The sequence below is a fragment of the Callorhinchus milii genome, unplaced genomic scaffold (assembly GCF_018977255.1).
Source record: "Callorhinchus milii isolate IMCB2004 unplaced genomic scaffold, IMCB_Cmil_1.0 Scaffold15, whole genome shotgun sequence".
In the NCBI taxonomy this organism is placed as follows: Eukaryota; Metazoa; Chordata; class Chondrichthyes; order Chimaeriformes; family Callorhinchidae; genus Callorhinchus; species Callorhinchus milii.
Window position 1 is genome coordinate 640931 of NW_024704756.1, and position 23184 is coordinate 664114.

Consider the following 23184-nt stretch of genomic DNA (forward strand, 5'->3'; position numbering starts at 1 on the left):
AGGCCCTACGCTGAGAAATGTGTGATGAACAACTATTTTGGGATTGGCTTGGACGCTAAGATCTCCCTGGAGTTTAACAACAAGCGGGATGAGCACCCCAAGAAATGTCGGTAGGTTTTATCGGATTTCCCTGCTCCTGAGGCTGCAGAGCTCTCTAGGTCGTGTCACTGGGAAAGAAATCTTTTCATTTGTCTGGTCTCCAGACGAGTGGATCTGGAGCTGGTCACTGACTCACTTCTGTCCTCAAATTAATTTTTTTTGCTCAGCCGAGTGTCTGACACACTTGAAACCCATCACCATGCTTAAGAGTGTCTTAACCAAACTGAGATTTCCATGCACCCCACCTACATATGGAAAGAGACATTTGATGAACCCAAGTCTGTTAAACAATGTGAGCTTTATTTGTGGTAAAGGATAGCAGCCATAGATCATTGCCAAGTCTGAGATTCCTTGAGGTGGACACCAGCCTTGTCCCTCTCCTGGTACTCCTCACTCTGTCATGTGTCTAGGTGGCAGCCTGCACCATTGGCCATGGCCAAGCTGTGGACCTGATCTCCCTTTGTTCACAAACTAAGGAATCTGTGTTATATTTCAAATCCCTTCATGCCCTGGCACCTCCCTATCTCTCCGACCTGTTTACTCCACAATCCACTACCCATTGCCTCTGCTCAACTGGCTGCATGTTCTCCTCCTCTTTCTGTATGTCCCTCATGCCCTCCATGCCACGCTTCCAGTGACTACACCACAAAACTCTGGAACACTCTTTATCCCTCTGCCTTGCCCCTTCCTATCCCATTTTCAGATTGACTTCCTCTTCAACCGTGCCACTGTCTAGTCCTCTGGGACTGCGTGAGGGGCACTATATAAATACAACGTTTTGTTGTTGATGTTAGATTAATTCCCCTTTTTGTGAATTTCACTGTTGGAGCCAGCTGCGAATTGAAAGATTTCTATTTATTTTCGGTGTGTTCAGAAGCCGAACAAAGAACATGATGTGGTATGGAGTCCTGGGCACCAAGGAGTTGCTCCAGAAAACATACAAGAATTTGGAACAGAGGGTTCACCTGGAGGTAAGAGAGAACCACAGGATCACCTCCACAGTGATTTCTGTAGTGAGGAGCCACATGTTCAGCATATTCATTACGCCATTTGAGCTTGGTTGGAAGACCTCACATTGGTCAGATAGTGGTCTCCTCTCCGTGGGTTTGAAGGTTCTGACAGTCAATCTGCTCCCAGCACCGAGCTACCTATGGTTGAGCACCAAGTGGGCAGGGCCCTGGGTGGGTTTGGGTGTTTAATAATAATCGCAGCATTTGATATAGAGCCTTATCACATCTTCGAGACGTCTCAAAGCGCTTCACAGGATATTCTGTGAAGTGAATAGACTGTAAATTTTGTGAGTGAAACTCTATGGCCAATTCTGCACAGCAGTGTGCTCTAAACAGTTGTGGATTGAGTGACCATATTATTATTATTATTTTTTTTTGGAGGGATTGTTATCCCCGGAAAAACAATCCGCCAGTCAACTAACAACCAAGTTCCTACTTACCGCTAGGTAAACAGAGAAACATGCCTCACAGTACATTGAAGGACCTGGAATTGAACCCAGGTCCTCTTGCGCTCTTAACTACTGAGCTACAGGATTCTGTTTAGTGCTGAGTATGACAGTGGTTCCTTGTCTCGCAGTGTGACGGGGAGTCCATCTCCCTCCCCAGCCTGCAGGGTTTAGCTGTGCTCAACATACCCAGCTATGCCGGTGGAATCAACTTCTGGGGAGGAACCAAGGAGAATGATGTAAGTCTCGTTGTTTACTCTACCAGACATTCACACAGTGAACTTCAACATACAAGGACAGGGTCTCTCCATCAGGACCCCTCTCAAAGCCGAGCCGGAGGAGGTTGTGTTCAGACAGGGAGTCTTGCTGTTAAGTTCTGCAGGGAGGGAGTCTTGCCTTCAGGGAGGTGTCTGAAGGAATAGATTAGATTCTGGTTGGATTTTCTCTGGACATTCCCCCAAATAGACTCCCGGTGGATTTAAGATGTTTTTGAGCGCTCCAGCACAGCAACATGTTATAGAATAAACCTGAAATGTGTTGCTGGATTGTTCTGCGTCTCCTTCCTCTGTATCTATCACTGTCTGTGTTGCTTTCAGAGCTATGGGGCTCCATCTTTCGATGATAAGAAGCTGGAGGTGGTAGCCGTGTTTGGCAGCATTCAGATGGCTGTGTCCAGAGTCATTAATTTGCAATATCACAGGATAGCTCAGGTGAGTGTGTCACAGGATAGCTCAGGTGAGTGTGTCACAGTGACAGGAGAGCTCAGGTGAGTGTGTCACAGGAGAGCTCAGGTGAGTGTGTCACAGGAGAGCTCAGGTGAGGGTGACAGTGACTGTATCACATATCACAGGATAGATAGCTCTTAAAATCTCCCTCTTTAACTGAGCCTCTGATCACCTCCCTCATTCCCATCCTCCCAGCTCGGTGTTCAACCTCGCCACTGTCAAGCGCTCTGACACTTTATCCTACATGGAGGATTGTGGTTGCTTGACAATGGATGTCGGAATTGAGCCAGTCTTCTGTGCTGGTATCTAGTCTGGTTCCTGAGCCAGACGGGTCCGCAGTATTCCAGGGCACTGCTGATGGCAGCACAGCCCAGCCTGGCTCATCGGCAGGACCTAGAAGGGCCGACCAGTCACTGGGGGCAGGGAGTCATCCCACTCAGCTCCTGTTAACCTTGCAAGACAAAGACCTAACGGGTAGGGTGGTCCTAGCTGGACAAGCGGCAGGATGCTCAAATGAATCAGGGTCCAGGATAGAAACACGACAGATGATTTTCTGAGTTGACCACCTTATTCCTGATCAAGCAATATTGTTACAATGGAACTAAAGTCCTTTCTCTATGTGATTTGTTGCAGTGTCGCACGGTTCAAATCACTATCTCGGGAGACGAGGGTGTCCCTGTTCAGGTGGATGGTGAAGCCTGGATTCAGCCGCCAGGAATGATAAAGATACAGCATAAGAACCGCGCCCAGATGCTAACCAGGGACAGGGTAAACCTTCAGCAGCTCATATTGATCCAGTTGTGATCCAAATAAGGACATTCCCTGATCAAGTAGAAGGATGCTCAGTACTCGGTGACCATTAGAGGAGACTATGGCCTTCTTATATGTTGTAAATTTCCAATAGTGGCTTTGATCTCCTTCTTGGAACCATAGAAATTTTCAACACAAAAGAAGGCCATTTGGCCCATTGTGTCCGTGGTGCCCCCTTTATACCACAAACCTTTCCGTCAAGCTCTCTGACATTCTCCATTACCTTTCCTTACAACCTTTGATCTGTTTCCCATGATGCTTTGTTTCATTTCTGCCTCCACCCTCCCACTGCCATATTAGTTTAACTCCTTCCCCACAGCACCAGTCATTCTCTCCCCAACAGGAGATGGATCTCAGCACTACTTTGTCCATTCACCCTGTACAGGTCATATCTGCCCCTGAACTGGTCCCAATACCCGAGAATCAGAACCTTCCATCCTACAACAACAAGATTACATTTGTATAGTGCCTTTCATGTTGGGAGGACGTCCCAAGACGCTGGAAAGAGTACAGCATTTCAGACCCAAGCTGGGGTCAGGGGGGGGAGAAGACATGGTCAAAGAGAAGAGTCTTGAGGCGGGACTTGAAGGAGGCTAAGGAGTGACTGCGGGATAGAATTCCAGAGTTTTGGTTCAGAGTGGCTGAAGGCTCTCCTGCCAATGGTGGGGCGAGTGGGTCGGGGGACGACCTACACCCTGATCAGCCCTGCAAATCCCCGCCCTGTCTCACTGTGACTGTCTGACTGGCCCGCGGCTCAGGGAAGTGATCCTGAGATTTCAGCCCTCCAGCTCCATCATTTCAGTCTGTCCGCCAGTTCTCTAAACACCCTCTGCAACACCTGGAACCTGATTCTATGTCATTGTCCCGACATAAATCACATGGGAGTTCTCCCTCCCTCTCCAGTATTTTCTGCACCTGTTCCATTATGTCTCTTATCTGGGAGGTAAGATACCATTCAGGACTCACGGTTGCAGCAGAAATTCCTGTCAACTTCCCCATCACAGGTCATCACTGCTATTTGCTCCAAGGGGCCAAGGCACTGAGGTGCATCCTTGTCACAGTTGCTCACTGTCTGATATCTGTTTGATACACCAACATCCTGTCTTCTCTCCAAACCCCCTTCCCCTCTTCACAGTCACTCACTTCCCCTCCTCATTCTGCCTGCCTGAGGGGCGGGGCCTCAGCTGGAATGGCTTCAGTCACTTCTCAAGCTCAGCAGCTTGGAGCTGGAGCACATGGCACGTACGCGAAGAGGCCAGAATCTCCCACATTGTGCACTTTCCACACAAAACGGGCATCAGCTCCATTATGCTGAATACATTGTTGTCAAAATATCTCCTCAACCCTATCTCTCAGCAGATCAACTCTACCACTCCATTAGCATGGGTTGAACTGTATCTGAGGAGCATAGTTTAGAGATTTGCCTCCCAATGGTCCACTGTTCAATTTTGATTGCTAAGATTCAATCTTGATTGTCTGGTAAGTCATAGAGACCAGATCAAATGTGGACAATTATTAGATAATTACTATAAAAGCAAGGAAGTTATGTTGAATCTTTATAAATCGCAGTTAGGACTCAGCTGGAGTGTTGAGTCCAATTCTGGGTAACACACTTTAGGAAAGATGTCAGGGATTTGGAGAGTGTGCAGTGGACATTTACCAGAATTGTAACAGGGAGGAGGTGCTACAATTTGTTGAGAAACAAGGGAGGCTGGAATTGTTCTCCTTAGAGGGTTGAGCAGAGATTTAACAGAGGTGTTCCAAATTATGCGGGGCTTTGAGAGAGTAGATAGGGAGAAACCTCTGGCGGGTGGGTCGGTAACCAAAGGAGAACAGATTTAACATAATTGGCAAAAGAATCAAAGAGGAGACAAGGAGAATTTTTTTTTCCCCCGAGAGAGTTGTTTGGTCCTGAAAGGGTGGTAGAAGCAAATTCAATAATAGTTTTCAAAGGAAATTAAATAGATAATCAAAAAGGAAAAAAAATTGCAGTGCTCTGGGGTAAGAGCGGGGGAGTAGGACTAGTCTTTCAAAGAGCCGAATGGCTTCCGTCTGTGCTGTAAGATTCTATAACGAAGCGACAATTATTGTCAACGTGTAAAACAAAACATCATCACAGTCACCAAGTCAGGTGGTTGCACGGCACAGGTCAATCTTCACACTCGGGGACTGTGAACCTCGCGTCCAGGCAGACATCAGGCCCAGTGGGTTAAAATCATGAAGGTCACAGTACATTTGTCTTTTAGCACAAATAAACAATAATATGTAGCTTTGAAACTCCAGGCAGACCAGCCACAAAACAACCACTGGATCAGAGGCAAAGTTTGAATGTAGGTTTCCCTTCACCTGTTTGTCGTGTTCTGAGAAGTTGCACAGTTTTACTGCAGAACGTTCAATTCTTCTAAAGACAAATTGCTATTTAACGGCAAGGCAACTGTCACTACTGAATAACCTGCCAAGGTTATAAAGATGAGTGTCGGTTGATGTCACTAACATGCGGGGTAAACATTATATTTTCCACGAATACCAACCTTCTCCACTGTGACCTCCAGAGGCCATTATTGGAGTCCTTACGTTTAGACACAAGATCAAATGGACTCTATTGGTTTGAGGTATTGACTTGGCTTCGATCTGCCTTTCATGGGAATTTGACAGGTTCTACTGTCCCTCCTCAGGCGTTTGAGAGCACTCTGAAGTCGTGGGAGGACAAACATAAAGTTGAGGGCCGGCAGAGCTCACGGCCTCGGCTCAGCTCCCAGCAGTCCATGGAGTTCCTGACTGACGAGGAGGCTGCCCACATTCAGCAGTTTACACAGGCGGCTGAGACGCTGATCAACAGGTACATCTCAATCCTTGGATCAAATAGTTTACATTTCTCCACCCTGCATAAATGATTAACCTTTTTTGCCCCTGCAGTTCCCCTGGTCACACATCTCTTCCGAGAATAGACGTCTGTATCTCTGACTTTCCTTAGTCCATGACCATACTCCTAACCCTAACCCAACCTGTGCTTGTCTGGCAAAAGGTTGATGGGAAGCCAGTGGAGTCGGGCGAGTCTGGGGGTGATAGGGTCACAGAGCCTGGTGTGGGAGAGGACACGGGCTGCAGTGTTCTGGATGATCTGCAGCCTATGGAGGGAGGAGTTGGGGAGGTCGACAAGCAGGGAGTTTGCGTAGTCGAGCCTGGATGTTATGACTATATGTATGATGTATGTAAATCTCGGCAGCCTGCGGAGTGAGACAGTGTCAGAGCCGGGCGATGTTGCAGAGGTGGGGAAAGGCAGAGAGTGGGACATGGCATGGATGTGGAGACCAAGTATAGTTGAGGGTCAAGCAAAACGTCAAGGTTCTGGACTGGCTTAGCAAGGTGGAGTCTATATCCTTGGATGATGATGATGCTGTGCCTGACCGCAGTTCCTGAGGTGAGGAGGTGCTGACAGGAGCCAATCAGGAGAGCATCGGTCTTGATGATGTTCAACTGTAGAAAGTTAGCTCTCATCCAGGTCTTGATGACAGTCTGTCAGGACAGCAGCGGTCCAGGAGTTGAGGGTGGAAGCAGAGAGATAGAGTTGGGCATCATCTGCATACGTGTAGAAGTTGACCCCATGTTGGCGGATAATGTCACCAAGGGGGAGCATGTAGATATTGAAGAGGAGGGGACCAAGAAACAGAGCCCTGAGGAACACCGTACACGGTGTGGGGGCTGGAGGAGAAACTGTTTATGGAGATAAATTGGAGACAATGGGAAAGGTAAGAATTGAGTTGAGAAGTGATGGAGGAGGTAGAGTGGCCAGCGGCATTGAATGTAGCAGAGAGGTCAAGGAGGATGAGGAGGCAGAGGGAGCCCTGGTCACAGGTGGACAAATTGTCATTTGTCATGCTGTTTCTGTGCTGTGGGTGGCACAGAAACCCGATTGGAGGCATCCGTGAAGGGAGTGGCGGGAGAGGAACGAGCGAAACTGGGAAGCATTGACTCATTCCAGGACCTTGGAAAGGAAAGGGAGGTTGTTGTGGTAGTTTGAGAGTTGGGATGGGTCCAGGGAGAGTATTTTTTTTAAGGATAGGAGTGATAACAGCCGTTTCTAGAAGAGTGGGAATGGTGCCAGTGGTATGAGATAAAATCTGGCTCGCACCAGCGATTATATATAATTCCACAGCGTGGCCACAACCTACACTATATAAATGCAAGTTGTTGTACATACAATGTATAGCACCATTGTACAGGCCATTTGGCCCAACTAATTTGTGGTAGTGTTTAGATTCCATATGAGCCTCCTCATCCTTTCCCTATCCCCTTCCCATATTCCCTTTTGTTCCCTTCTCCTTCATGTTATCCACATAGTAACGTCCCAATCTCAGACAGACGTCTTGTTGGTAAGAAAATGGGGTTCAGCGGCTGGGTTCCCTCTGATCAGCATTGCCATGTCACATGCCATGTTTACCACCAGCATTGCTGACCTTGAAGAGAAAAGCAAGTTGCCGAGGGCATCAGAAGCTCTGATCGGAGTGTAACTAACATAGAGCAGTTAGCTCACTCACAAACTCCCTGTATTCGATTGAAGTGACTATGCTTGCTTCTTTCCCTCGTTTGACAGAATTCACCATGCAGCAGAGAGACACAAGGTCATAGAACAGGAGCTGGCACACGCAGTGAACGCCAGCTCCCACGCCCTGAGCTCACACGTGGTGAGTGAAGTGTTTCCCAAACAAAACGTGCCTGAGGTAGGCCCATTTATTCCACTACTTCTCAAGAGATCAAAATAATAATCCTAATAACAATCCTTGCATTTGATATAGCGCCTTATCATACCTTTGAGACATCTCAAAGAGCTTTACAGAATATACTATAAAGTGAATTGACTGTATAATTTTTTGGAAGAAGAAATGCAGAAGCCCCACACACCGTCATGGATTGAGTGATCAAATTATTATTTTAAAATTTTTATTTTTGAAGGGATTATTACCCCTGGAAAAGCGATCCACCAGTCAACTAACAATCATATTCCTCGTTACTGCTCGGTAAATAGAGGCCCAACTTGCCTAACGTTTTGCCCTGCCAGGGAACCAAACCCAGATCCTCTTGCTTGCGAGGCAATTGCTCCAACTAATATGCTTCAGGGCTCCAGATGTCTGTATTTTGTGAATGCGAAATGTTTTTCGAAATTACGAATTTACGCAAACAATATTTCAGTGAGCGAATAGTGAACCTGTGAAAAAGGCTCCCTGGAGCCTAACACAGATTAGATAGTTTTCTTTTAGGAAATAACATTATGGGATACAGTACATAGGGGGTTTGGGATATATGTGCAGGCGACCGGGGAAGGTGGAGGGCGAACTTGGTCTTTTTTCGTCTAGCGTATTTTCATCTTATGTTCTTATTTTGCCTGTAGGAAAGTTCAGCAATGAAGGCCTGTTTTAGCAAGATCACATTGTAATAGTGACTACTCTGGCTGTATGCTGTCCCTTGGGGACAAGTATCCAGACTATCTTAACATTTGTTTTAGGGTAATTTATGTTTTTTTTCAAGGCGAGGGCTGGTCACTGCAGATCATTCCGATTATATTTTCTACTCTTGTCATCTCGGATTAGCATTATACATTCCCTAGCCAGTTACAGCACAACGTAACAACAACGCTCTCTCTCAACAACAAGATTACATGTGTATAGCGCCTCTCACATCAGGAGGACGTCCCAACGCGCTGGACAGTGACAGCATTTCAGACCTGAGCTGGGTCGGGGGGGGGAAAAGGGAGGGGAGGGGAAGGGGGGCGGCCGATGGCCTGGTCGAAGAAGAGGGTCTTGAGGCGGGACTTGAAGAAGGCTACGGAGGGGGCGAGGCGGAGTGATTGGGGGATGGAATTCCAGAGGTTAGGGTTTGTGGGACACAAACACAGTCTCACTCTGTTTGCTCCCTTTACTTTGTCTTCATAGGAATTGCTCGCTGCTGCCATCCTGGTAGTCACATAGTACAATAACGGTGATAGCAATTAATTCTGTATGGATTAGTCTACAACAGAGTAGAAAGCTTTGGGAACCTTAGATCCACAGTTAGTTACCTGGTTCTTCCAAGCCAGACTACGTTTACTATATGTCAAGTCTCAAATGATTCATAAACGGTACCCCAAAATATTGTTTTCTAAAATAAATCTATCTAATTTGCATTTGAATGAATCGATACTTTCTGCTTCCATTGTCTCCTAAGAGGGACTGTCCCATACATTTACCAGTCGTTCACTTCACTTTTGTCTTCTGGTTTTCAACAAATTATGAATGGCGCATGATGCGAGTCTACACTAAGAACTAAGTTGAGACAGTACAGAGTCTGAGACTCTGCCTGGCCTAGTTACAACTCTCCTCACCTTTGAGTCAATAGGTTGTCAGTTATAATAAAAAATAATAATCCTTGTATTTAATATAGCACTTTAACACATCTTTGAGACGTCTCAAAGAGACTCACAGAATATACTATAAAGTGAATTAACTGTATATTTTGTGGGCAAAACGTGGCAGCCACAAACCATCGTGGATTGAGCAACCAAATTAGCATTTTTTAAAAAAATTGGAAGGGATTATTAACCCCAGAATAGTGATCCGCCAATCATCTAACAATCAGGTTCCTGCTAGGTAAACAGAGACGTGTGGAGTAAGGAAACTTGCTCAATGTTTCGTCCTGCCGGGAATCAAACCCAGGTCCTCTCGCTTGTGAGGTGAGTGCTCTAACCACTAAGGTACAGGACGGATGTAAGCGGGGTCTGCTTGGAGCTGAACTGGCTCCAAGGTGACATCATAGAATCATAGAATTATACAGCACAGAAGGAGGCCATTCAGCCCATCGTGTCTGTGCCGGCTCTTTGAAAGGAGCTTCCAAATCAACCCCACTCCCCCGCTCTCTCCCCATAGCCCTGCAAACTTGTCCTCCCCAAATAATTGTCTACTTCTCTCTTAAAAGTTGTGATCAAATTGGCTTCCGCCAGCTTTTCAGACAATGCGATCTGAACAAGTCGCTGTGTGGAAAATTTTTCCTCATCTCCCCTCTGTTTCTTTTAAGAACTATTTTAAATTGGTGGTTACCGACCCACCCACCAGTGGAAATAGTTTCTCCTGTTCACCCTATTCGAATCCCCTCATAATTTTGAAAACTTCTGTTAAGTCTCCTCTTAACCTTCTCTACTCCAAGGAGAATAATCCCAGCTTCTCTTGCCTCTCCTGATAACTGCAGTCCCTCATTCCTGGTACCATCCTGGTCAATCTCCTTTGCGCCCTATCCAATGCCTTGACATCCTTCCTAAGAGGCCTAACCAGTGTTTTATAAAGATTCATCATAACTTCCTGACTTTTATATTCTATGCCCCTATTTATAAAGCCTAGTAACCTGTATACTTTTTTAAAGAGCTTTATCCGCCTGTCCGGCCATCTTCAAAGATTTATTTATATGAACCCTGAGGTCTCTCTGGTCCTTCACCCTCTTTGAGATCCTACTATCTGGCTTATTTTACCTGACATGTTTGGTAACAGAATGTCAGACTCGAGCCAGCCCTCTGTGGCGGTCTGTAGTCCAGTTCCTGAACCAGGTGTGTCCACAGTACTCCATGGTGCTGCTGATGACAGCACAGCCAGGTTGGCTCATTGGCAGAAAATGGAAGGTAGACCAGTCAGTACTGGAGGCAGGGACTCTTCTCACTCAGCTCCTGTTAACCCTGCAAGCTAAAGCCATAATGGGTAGGAAGGTCCTAGCTGGCCAAGCAGTGGGAATCTTGCCTAATAGTGCTCTCAATGGCAAGCTACGTGGTTATTAGCTATTTAAACAGCAACAGTACTTCAACGCACACTCTATGGTCCCTGAGCCTTGGGTTTTGCACCTGCACCCAATACTCTCTGGAATTAGAAAAGGAGGATGTATCGCTCTAGGAAAGAGTATACATTCCATTCCAAAACATCCATGGAACTCTGTTAGGTTTGAATTCTCTTAAGCACAGTGAGCATCTGTTAGATTAAGTAATCACTTTACACTCTCCTCTTTTCCTGTTTCATTCAGATTATGACCAGAAGCTCAGCGGGGGATGTCTCCAGCGCAGTGAAGGCACTGCACACAGAGACCAAGGCACTGCTTGACAGCAAACTGCTGGTAAATAACCAGAAGGGGAAAAAGAGGGGGAATAGGAGCACCTTTGAACTTATAGTCCAGGTCAACACTGCAGTGCGGTGCTTGTCCACTTCTGCATTGCTCGCCTTGCCCCATCCCTTGCCTCCGTCTAGGCCCGTCTCAAGACTCTCCTCTTCGATCGAATGTTAATCATGTTCCTACCCTCCCTGCACCCCCCCACCCCTCCTGATCTCAAACCCCTGACTTCCAGCGCCTTGGGACGTCCTCCCGACATGAAAGGCACTTTACAAATGTAATTTGTTGTTGTTGTTTTTCTTGCTTTGCGAGAGGTGCTGTCCTTCGGATGAGACATTAAACCGAGGCCCATCTGTCTGTTCAGGTGGACGTTGAAGATCCCCGAGCACTATTCGAAAAGAGAATAAAGTTTCTCTCAGTGTCACTTAAATAAATTAATCATTTGTAAAACACTGATTCATGCAAATAGGCTGCCAAGTTTGCCTACAAATACAGAGTCAGAAACATTAGTGTAGTACTAATTTTTAACTGTAGTGCTTTAAAACATTCAGATTCTAGATTTATATCAAATGTGAGCATTAGTTGTGGAAATTCCTTGCCATCTACAGCGAGATTTAATTTGTGGCATTTCTTAATGGGATTTCTTAATAAGGAATGTAAGTGGAAGTGCACTTCTACCTGGAAGTTTGCCAGGCAGTGCTCTCAGTAGTGAGTCATGCAGTTTTAGTTGATTAAACTCCACTAATGCTATGGGGTCCTCAAGCCAACCTAATTCTCTCCGTCAAGCATGGTGTTTCCCTCCACACAGAGTGAGCGCATTCTATTCCAGACGCTTAAACATAGAACAACACATGGAACTCTCAGTCTGGTTTCCAACCTGTGCAACACAGACAAGGCCATCTCGACCACTTCCTCATCTCCTTCTCCTCTCGCATCCCTCTCCCATCCATCAAGACCTCAATCATATTTTTCCGCCCATGGAAAAGGCTTCCCCCCGAGACCCTCAAAAAGGCCCTCTCATCTTCAGACCTCATACCTCTTTGGCCTTCCACCCACAACGACGCTGAAGCAGCCGACAAGCTGCTCCATGATCGCCTCTCCTCCACCTTCAACTCCCTTGTGCTCCTGAAATCCAGGACTGTTTCCAAACCCACCCGCTCCCCCTGGTACGACAGCCACTTCATTCCCTAAGTTCCCAATCCTGGTTGCTCGACCACAGGGGCAGAAAACCAGCCTCATGGTTTACCACCAGCTGTGGCTCGAGCATCTTCACACCTACCGTCGCTCGCTGTCACAAGCAAAAACTGCTCGCTACTCAAACATCATACTGGAGGCCAACAATAACTCCAAAATCCTTTTCTCCACTGCCCACCACCTCCTTCATGCACTCTCTCAAGTCGCCTCAGTCATCACATCTAACACCAAGTGCGAAGAGATCGTGGACTTCCTTACCTCTAAAATAGACAACATCCTCCTGGCAGCTTCATTCCTCTGCCCCATGTCGCCTATCACCACCCCCATTCCATCGCCCTCACCCACCCCGCCTTCAGCTCCTACCACGGCCCCCATCATTTGCCCCCTTTCTTTCTTGCCAAAGCTCTGGAATGCATTGTTACCAACCAGCTTTTCATGCATCTCTCCCTCCACACCCTACTCGGACCCCTCCAGTCCGGTTTCGGCCCTGCCCACAGTACAGAGACAGCGCTGATGAAGGTCACAAGCTATATCCTCTCTGTCTGTGACCAGGGCTCCCTCTGCCTTCTCGTCCTCATGGACCTCTCCGCTACGTTCGACACAGTCGATCATGCCATCCTCCTCCACCGCCTCTCCTCCATCATCCACCTCAGTGGGACCGCACTCGCTTGGTTCGAGTCCTACCTCACAAACCGCCAGCACTACATTTCTGCAAATGGGTTTTCTTTGCACTTCCACCCGTTCACCTAATGGGTAGATACCCCAAGGATCCACCCTTGGCCCCTTCTCTTCCTCATCTATGTGCTCCCTCTCAGTGATATCATCACTCTGAGACGCCGCCCGGCGTGGAGGAGCTAATATAAGTGCAAGTTGTTGTTGTGTTGTTGTTTCCTCATGTGTCAGACATGTGACTGAGCACATAATCAAACCTCGCTGTTTGGCTATGCCCAGTAAGTTCTTCACCTCTTCGCAGCAGCTGGAGTCTTCCTATGAAGAGGAATTGCAGGCTGCGTTGAACAGTGTTGAGAGTGAGCTCCAGAAGCTGTCTGGAATCCACTGGCTTGGACATATCATTCAGACAACTGACGAGGAGGTTGGTCAATCTTTTCGGCACTGATCTATGCACTCGGTCAGTGGTACTTGTGACATAGCCAGGGTTATCCATAACCAGAGGCCTATTGCTATGGATATCCCTTGGCTTGTTCTGACAGAAACCTATAGCTTTGATAGATATTATCAACAGTATTTTGTGTTTATGTAGTGCCCTTCCTATAGAATAACATTTGGAGTCAAGCACTGTGTGACGCTACCCTGAGTGAGGGGCGCTATATAAATGCAAGTTGTTGTAGAGCACTTCACAAGGATGTGGTCAAAAGTAGAACAAGGGAGAGCGTTGAAGATGGGGAACCATAGGCGCCATCAAATAAGTAGGTTTTAGGAAGGATTTAAAGAGAGATAGAGAGGGGACAAGATGGAGAAAGTAGCTTACAAAGGTTAAGGACAGAGTAGCTCAAGACACAGCTACAGCTGATGGAGTGGAGGGAGGGAGGGATAAGTGAGGAATATCAGTCCAATAAGGTTAATCTTTCCTGAACTCTGGACCTTACATTTTCAGCTCAGAAGAAGGCCTTTCAGTGGATTGTGTCTGTGCCCTTACTATCTCTGTTAGTTAGCACCTCTCACCTGAGGTCAGTTACAACCTCTCCAAGACACTATATAAATGCAAGTTATTGTTTCTGTGCGACACTCCTTGAGTCACTGGGGAGTGGAATGAAACTGACAAAACTAATCACGGAGGCAGGGAGTGGGGCGAGATTTCAAACCCATGGTTTGTAATTCAGGTCGGAGAATGAAAGGGTTAACCCAATAGCGTCCGTATTCATCTCTGAAGAGTCCTAGTGATACTGTAGCTTAGGTGTGAAACCTCATTGAGATGTGAAAATATGAGATCCACGTTCAGCTCTAAATAATACTAATACAACAAGACTTGATATCACAAGCTCAAATAGGAAATGTCAGTCATCGGCCTGACGGCTCTGCTGGTCTCTGCTAGCTCATTAAAAGGTAACAGTGGTTTCTCTCCCTTCAGGAACTCTCTAAAGGCAGCAACAAAAACAGTATCAAGTTAAAAATAAAGAATATCTCGAGAAAAGAGAAGTTGCAGAAACAGAAATCAACCAGTTCTTTACCAGGTGAGTGACAGAGAATTCTGCAAATGGCGATGCTGTTCTTTATCTTAGGTCGAACAAAGGCTCTTTCAGTTTCCGCTGCTGCAAACCCATTCATTGGAAACCAGTTGTCAATGGCCACACCTGTGAATTATGTGAAGATGCTTCTCTTTATCTCTTGCCTGTGCTGGATTGTGGTTGAAGATGTCATTATTGGACTTTATTGGAACTTTAGCCAGTTGCCTGCGAAGAAGTTCCAACCACACTGGTTACCATGTGAAACTTGTTAATAGATTGTATTTTGACACCTTTATTAAGGGCTCACATTCATTCTGGATCCAATCATGATAGCAAATACTGAGCAATCTCCCACCCCATTCAGCCACCACAATTCCTCTCCCAGTTTATGAGATCATATTCCCATAAATTGCTGCTGCTGGAGAGCAACTTGGAATCCACAGGCTCTTTGTGGATCTCTAAGCGCTTCTACTTTCCCTTCCTAAATGGATACTCTCACTGCAAAATACTTTCTCTGCGAATACTGATTATAGTTAATTTTATTACAACTTGCATTTATCCAGCCCCCTTCACAGAGGATAGCATTTTCAAGCACAATACAGTGGTGGGGTTGGATGCTGAGCAAGGGAGAAGTGACAGGGAGGTAACTATAGATGGGTTAAAGCGGTAAGTTTTAAAATGAGAGTTAAAGATAGATAAAGAGGGGCCAAGGTGGAAGGATTAAGGCAGGGGCTTCCTTCCAAAGGTTAGAGGCATAGAGGGTAAAGTGTTGTGGAGGGTTTGGGGGGAGTGCAGCTGAAGAAAGGGGCAGACAGGAATGGAGCACAAGCAAGGTAAAAGGGGAATGGTTTCAGGATGGCAAATGGTATCCAACCAGCTGGAAACATTTCCCCAAATGTCAACGTAATGGCTGAAGTGAAACTGTCTATTTTTTGCACCATTGTTGGCTCCAATATCAAAGATGGGAACCTTCCTCAACGTTGTTGCTACTCACTGGCATTGGATTCGCATCACGTGTAATCTTTATCATCTTGAAGGCAAAGCCCCCCCCCGATGGTGCTGTCCGTGTATCCAGACATTTCTCTGTGGCTCACGGAAGAGACAACTTCTGGCTAGTGGGGTACTGGGGTGCTGCTGAGAATGCTATTCAGTGAAGAGCCAGTTGTTACCCACACAATGCACTGAAAGATTGCAGCAGATGTGGGAACAGTTTAAGTGTCTCAAGTTCACGTGAGCAATGCTGAAGGAACATTACTGACTTGAATTAGTGAGTTTGCTTGTAACTAGTTTGGGCAGCGGGGTCAGCAGAGCTTTGGTATCATTTGTGCTTTATGTTTGGAAAGAAAGTCTTTGAACCTCAAGTTTCAGTGTTTCATATTAATCAACAAGTCTTTGATGCCACACAAAGGAACACTCAGACTGAAAGCAGAGCTCATTGCAGTCAGCATCACATTCTCATAACTTGCTTTCAGTAACCGAAAGGAGTCACTGTGGGAAATTGGCCCCTTTTTGCATTTCAGACCGTGGCAAAATATTCAATATTTTGCTCACATAGGGAAAGAGAACTAATTTACTAGGAAGGAGTGTGCATTCATCAATCTTTGTCACCTGCTTCACTGGCTCCTGTCTGAGCATTGCTCCCACTGATCTCTGTATGTTGCTGCATATTGTAATGTTTCAGATGTTGTCTTGTGGTGTTTAGTGACTTCCAAGCTATCCTGTCTCTGGTATAAAGTTTTTATGCTCATTCATCTACAAATTATTTTGAAGAGGCAGTTTCAGCACTCAACCCTGTTTAAATATTAATGTATCTTTAATATCTATTTTATTATCTCTTAACAGTGAGTTCTCTGTGATCAGCTTAGTGAGACAGGCAGTGCGAGGGAGCTGAAATTGAGATGTATGAGCTTGATGCTGAACCACTTACTTAATGGTCCCTATGGCCATTGATTCAGTTCCCTGCTCTTTTGGGTTTAAGAAAGTCATTCAATTCCTGTACCCTCTCCCTCCTTCCACTTCAGCTCAAGATTTTACCTAAAAAAAAGTCTAAAAATCAAGTAATGTCAATCACTGACCTTAAGATGAGTATTTAAAGCCTGTTCAGAACAGACTAGGAATCTAACCTCAAGTTTGCACTAAACTAGGCCGTATCTCTACACACTAGGCCAACTGGAAAGCCTCAGTCTTATTTTATTAATTCAGTGACATATAGGAGAAATGAAAGACTGAGGATATGCAATGGGTTTCACAAGATTCAGGTGGTGGGATTCAGCTTTGGACCCTAGGTCAGCTAACCCCTGATTTGGCTTGGAATGCGGTGGGTTTTGATATTAAGCACCACTGGCAGCAAGTTAAAAACGATAGGAGTAAAGGCTGAGTCCATTGCGGGGTTCAAGAGGCCAGTAGATATGTATATGAAGGATAGAGATTTAAAGGGTGTGTGGATAAACAGAGCAGTGAGATTGAAAAGTCAGCTTGCTCTGACAGTGCAGAAGCGATGGGCCGAATGGCCTCCTGAAATGTTGTAAATGTTTATAATTCTATTATCTAGCGCAAAACCCTTCTAACTGGACGGTGAGAATTGGGAAAGCCGCCTGGATGGAGTTCCAATGCATCATCTGGTCGCCTTTGGGATCAATGAAGATCACTGCGGAATCTTAACACATTGCACAAAAATGATTCCATTTCTTACCTAAATTTATAACCTGCAACATAACTTACATTCAGAGACATCGTTTATTCTGCTGTGCAGCAAGTAATATGATTCAAGAAAATAATTTTAGATGAATTTGATCATTATTTTCAAAATGTCACCCAAGCCAAGCAGTGGGTTCACTTGATGATTCAGCCGACAGCTTGCAAGTCGAAATTAGCTCAGATCAGCCCAGGGTGCTGTCAATCAAATCTACTTTGCTCGGGGTGGGTGAGTCTGGATGTGGGGTTGTCACTCAAGCTCAGCTGGTGAGACAGAGTCCCAGGGCTGCCTGTCGCTCAGACACACTTGGTTTAGTTTTAAGCTCTAGACTTTTCTTGTCACTTGCCTCAGCTGGCGAGTTTAAAACCCAACATTTCTTGCCATTTGAACAAATTCTAGTGAATTAGTGGAGATGCTAGACTGGAGCTAGGTTGCTGGATGGGATGCCAGCACACAAAAAGCCCATTTAAACTGTGTAATCTGGCCCCTTTCCCTACTGGAAGATGCCCGCCTGTTGGAGCAGGATTAGGATAGAGGAGTATCATCAGAGGAGCAACACTGACTTTAATACAATGTCGAATGGCCTTTTGCTGTTTCATAGATTTCTATGGTTCTGGAATGTCAGTCCAAACCCCAGACAGAGGGCAGTTATGAAATAATGCCCAGAGCAGCTGCAAAAACTCGTCTTTGCTCAAAAGGTCATTGATGTTTGCTTTTTTTGCCAAAATGTCTGCATTGTTTCTGCTTCAATGTGCTTTGATTTCTCGTATGGTGCTCTTGCTAAGCAAGGCTCTGCTTTTCCCTTTTGCTAGTGGAGAAATGGGCCACAGATGAAGTAGCTGTTTGGTTGGAGTCTCTCAGCTTAGGGGAGTACAAAGAGATTTTTATCCGTCATGACATCCAGGGCTCAGAGCTGTTGCATCTGGAAAGACGCGATCTCAAGGTACCAGCCAACGGCATTATTCCCATTAAAACAAAATCACCCATGACTTCCAAGCTTTGCAACCATTATTGCTCCATGAGCGTCCCTGTTCCATGGTGCACCTGACCTGGGCCTGGGAGTGTTGGGTGCTGGCACTGGAATTGTCACAACTCCCACTTTTACAAATACAAAGAAACTCATTCTTTTATTTTAAAAGTCCTAGATAATAATCATTTTGATATTGTGATACCTTTTCATGTCATCAAAATAATAATATTAATCTTTGCATTTGATATAACACTTTATCACACCCCTGAGATGTCTCTAAGCGCTTCACAGAATATACCGTAAAATGAATTGACTGTACATTGTGTGGGCGAAACGCAGCTGCCAATTGCACGCAGCAGTGTCCCTCAAACCACCATAGATTGAGTGAGCAAATTATTATTATTTTATTTTTTTGAAAGGATTACTCTTCCATCAATTGACTAAAAAATAATCCTACAATTGACTAAAAAAAATGGATTCTAGCATTTCTATAAATGCATCAACGTGCGCCCTACATGTGGGGTCGTGTCAAAGCACTTCCCAGAATTCTAGTGTGAACTTTATGGCCTGTATTTGTACGCAATGCACAGCAGTGTCCCACCGCCAGCCATGTTATCACACTGCTTTCAATGTTCTATATATTAAATGTTTTATATAATGTTCATTACATCTTTAGGCTCATTGTACACCTATGAAGCACCTCTCTTCATTATTTATTTTGGTCAGCCGGGTATGTTACATCTGCAGAAGCTCATTACAATGCGTAAGAATATCCAAATCAGACTGAGAGTTCCCACCTACACATTCCACTCTCTCTCTTCGATATCCAGCTATACTTGTGTAATAGGCGGTGAGTCATGTGACATTCCCACCTTTCCAATCTAGTCCCACGCAGTCCCACTTTGGGTGTTGTTGAGTAATTAGTGCTCTTAAACTACCCATCAGCAAATGTGCCCTGCACCACTTCACATTCCTCAGCCCAATACTGGGTTTTATCCACCAGAATTAGAGTAATTGACGATTTCAAGAGTGATATTATTCTCCTAAAAGTTTCCAGCTTTACTGCCTGGAGATGGAATATTATTAAGTTACTGCTGTACGTTCCTGCAAGTTATTGTGAAGAGGTAAAGACATTGGAAGTGTGTAACAAGAGAGGACTATTCACTCAATGGGTCAATCCTTCTACAGACCATGTACAAACTACATTATTGTGGACTATATTTCATCTCCTGTTGGAAAGTCCTGCATGAATACTGGTTAAGTATAATCAATCTCCAAAATATCTATCCTTTGCCATCTTCCTGTTATCTCACCAACTGCCCAAGACTCCAATGGAAAGGCAATTTCATATCCATTTAAACCTTTCTCTGCAACCAACAATCCTATTCCCAACCTAACTGGTTTGGATGAAGAAGCCCCTTCAGTTCATTGAATCTAATCCTTCCAGAACCCATCCTACTGTCTTCCCATCAAAGCATCGAGCTATTTTTAATAAGTCAAGTGTCCTTTCTTCAACTAGCTTTCCTAGTAACCGGTTCCATTTGTTAATTACCTTCCTGGTGTCTGTCCTGAAATAACCCTAAGCCAATGAACTCTTGTTCTACTGTCTCAGGCACCCTAATGTATTGTTCTAGGTTTATTTTTTCAATCCTGTTTAAATGTTATACACCTCTATAAGGTCCCCTTTGATATGTCTTCCTTCAAGACTGAAGAGCCGTAGCTTATCTAATCATTAGTCACAGCTGATTCCGACACTGGGGAATCATTCTTGTTGCTCTCCCCTGCACTGCCTTCAGGGCCCGAACAGCCCCTTTTGTTCCAGTGATTAGAACTGTTTGCAGTATTCCAGCCATGGTCTGACCGCACTAACAAAGGATTCTTTCTAACAAATGCTCCTGTAAGCTTAATGATCCTTGTAACCAATGCTCATACTATCTAATGATCCCTGTAACCAATGAACACACAAGGTAATGATCACTGTAACCAGTGGTTACAGCAACTAATGATCACTTTAACTAGAAGATACATTAACTAGTGACCCTGTAACAAAGTACTAATAATCTCTATAACTAATGCTCCGCTAACTAATGTGTTACCCATGTTCATAGCAACTGATCATCCCTGGAACCAGTGAATACAGTAACTATGTGATGATTACTCAAGCAATAATAATAATAATCCTTGCATTTGATATAGGGCCTTATCATGTCTTTGAGATGTCTCAAAGCACTTCACAGAATATACTGTAAAGTGAATTGACTGCAAACTTTGTGGGTGAAACACAATTTACTGTGCTTGCAGTGGGAGCGTGTTTCAGAGCTGGGAGTATGTTATATATTTCCTGCTCTAGGTTGGTTTTATGGGTGGGTGGTTGAATAGCTCATGCTGGCAGCAATTGATCTTTAATGTTATTGAAAAGCCAGTCACAGGAACTCACTGGGCAGCACTCCTTGTGACGGCACTGCACTACATCGTCATTGCAAATAACATTATATGATTCTGTTGGAATTTAAACTGGTCTCTACAGTTACCTACTTGCTTGATTTATTTTGGTGAGGAAAAAAAACAGGACCGTGGTGGAGGCGATTATAAATAGGAAATGGCAGTAACATGCAAGGAGCAGAGAAGCAAAGGGGCTTGGGAGTTCAGGTACATCAGTTTCAGAACTCCGTCGCCCAGATTCTCACTGGCAGAAAAAAATTTGATCTATTTTCATGGGAGCAGAAAAGATTGAGGGGGGATCTGATAGAGATGTACAAAATTATGAGGGGTTTTGAGAGGGCAAAAAAAGGAATAACTATTTCCACTACTAGGGGAATCAGTGACTGGTTTATAAGATTACAAGATCTTCACAGTTAGTCACAAAAGTGAAAGGAGAACATATGCACATGTGTTCCCTGTGAGAGAGATGTAGAGAGCCCTCTGAGAAATATGGTTCAGGCAGAGCCCAATATAAGCCTCAAGAGGGAAGTCGACGGGTATATGAAGGATAGAAGTTTGAAGGGGTGTGGGGGTAGGCCCAGTCAACGGGATTGAACAAACAGCATGTTCTGATGTAAACTTGCTGGGCCAAATGGTCTCCTGTAAAATTTCTATGATTTTATGACCCACCAATAAGTGGAAAAGACAAGTGAAGTCTCTTACTTACTGTGAATATTTTATTTTTAAGGACCTGGGGGTTACCAAAGTGGGGCACGTGAAGCGTATTCTGCATGGTATTAAAGAGATAAGCCGCAATGCAACCATCTCAGAAATATAGTTGCTGGATTACCCTGGACAAAGGAACATTTTGGAAATCTCCATGGGACCTTGACGGGCACTATTAGTCTCGTGGTTCTGTTTACTCACGGATCTCTGATTTGCGATGCTGACCAGCAGGTGACTAGGAGTAAGATTGTCTGTATTTAAATATTTAACAAAAGGGATCAGTATAAACTGCTGTCCTGCATATTTCTCAAGGCTTACAACGTGCATGATGCTGCTCCCATGTTTCAAAATGTTTTAACTGTGACTGAAGCAGATGTTTTGCACTGTGATGTTTACAAAGAGCTACTGAAGTAATACTGCATTAACAGGGGTGTCCTGGATAATTAATCTAAAGAGAGCCTCAGAACAAAGTTGATTGAAAGACAATTAAATTTCAACCAGTCGGATAACCTTTCTACCCGCTACATGATCCTAGGTGACCACCAGTGAATTGAATGAGTTGCAGCATCCTTGGACACAGCTGGCTTTTATTTAGCGTTCCTGTGGCTCATTGTATTCCACAGTAATAACTTGGCTTAGCATGTATATGGTGATCCAAGGTATCTGAGCAGGAAAAAGATTCCTGTCAAAGTTGGCATGAAGACACAATCTATTGTAATCTCAGAATAGCTGTTGTATCTCTTTATCTGAATACTTGGTATATAAACATTATATAGTTATCCAGGCATCCGAATAGAGATTTCACATTGGCTCCTTGTTAGAATACTCTGAAGTGTATCTCCTGTCTATTTGAATGATCAATGTTGAGGTGCAGTATGTTTCTCGATGTGCATGGTCTGCATGATTTGATATTGTGGTGGGAACTCAATCATGCCATAGCTTTCAGGTCTCAATGAGAATCAAACTCCATAAACAGCAGAGGCAGCTTCACCTCAGTTAGACTGAGCTGATGAGGATTGTTTCTTCGTGGTGAGTCTGCCAGCTCGGGGCCAAATCCCTGACTGTCCAGCCCTTGGGACATCCTCCCAATGTGAAATACAACTGCAATTTTGTATTGTATCAGCCTACAATTCCTGTACCCTGTGTAGTTAAGACTTGAATAGTGTTTATGAGTAGGGAAGTGGAATTGGAGTCATGCTGCCATCTGATGGTCATGTGTAGGCACTTTAACAGCAGGCAGGTATCCCACTTGCCCACTCCAGCTCAGTTGTCGGGCCAGACGAAGATGATTAGTCATAAAAATCTAAATGAAAGGATGAAATTTGTCCAATTTTTAAAAAAAGAAAATCACCATGAGTACCCATGAGAAAAGTCTGTGGATACTAGGTTCTGTAGTCGGTCAGTATACTGCTCTTTCAGACGCTTGGTTCAGCCCAAAGTAAAAACACAAACGCTTTCTCTCTCCTGGGCAGAAGGATTACAAGTGAAATGTGAGCAGATTCATTTCCCAGCACTGGCATCCCCTATGTTTCTATGTATAATTTTTAATAATTATTATTAATGATAATATTCTGAACGCCTATTAATGATAATATATACGGAAAATATATATTATCTATTTATAGTACACTTCACGTTGGGAGGATGTCTCAAAGTATGCAACAGCATTTACTGTAAAGTGCAGTGACTGTATTTTGTTAAGAAATTAATACTCGTATTATTGAAATTACACAGTTAGCGTTTGTGGCAATGAATTCAGCTTCCTTCCCTGATGATGACATGCC

The 23184-nt window shown here is 44.7% G+C and overlaps 1 protein-coding gene across 6 annotated transcripts in view; it reads left to right on the plus strand.

Annotated features, from left to right (window-relative positions):
* The window catches only part of si:dkey-172j4.3 (diacylglycerol kinase delta), an 87418-nt gene extending 64482 nt beyond the window's left edge, over positions 1-22936 (plus strand). For 2 of the 6 annotated variants that reach the window (XM_042340644.1, XM_042340649.1), the window contains exons 18-28: positions 3-110; positions 974-1070; positions 1687-1794; positions 2152-2265; positions 2914-3048; positions 5766-5929; positions 7685-7811; positions 11125-11214; positions 13376-13495; positions 14492-14594; positions 18096-18426. In XM_042340644.1, coding sequence (XP_042196578.1) covers positions 3-110; positions 974-1070; positions 1687-1794; positions 2152-2265; positions 2914-3048; positions 5766-5929; positions 7685-7811; positions 11125-11214; positions 13376-13495; positions 14492-14594; positions 18096-18331 — 1402 coding nt within the window. In that variant the 3' untranslated portion in view covers positions 18332-18426. Of the gene's footprint in view, positions 1-2; positions 111-973; positions 1071-1686; positions 1795-2151; positions 2266-2913; positions 3049-5765; positions 5930-7684; positions 7812-11124; positions 11215-13375; positions 13496-14491; positions 14595-18095; positions 18427-21422 lie in introns of those variants that run through there. The other 4 variants (XM_042340645.1, XM_042340647.1, XM_042340646.1 and 1 more) reach the window with 4 other exon arrangements.
* The last annotated feature ends 248 nt before the right edge of the window (positions 22937-23184 follow it).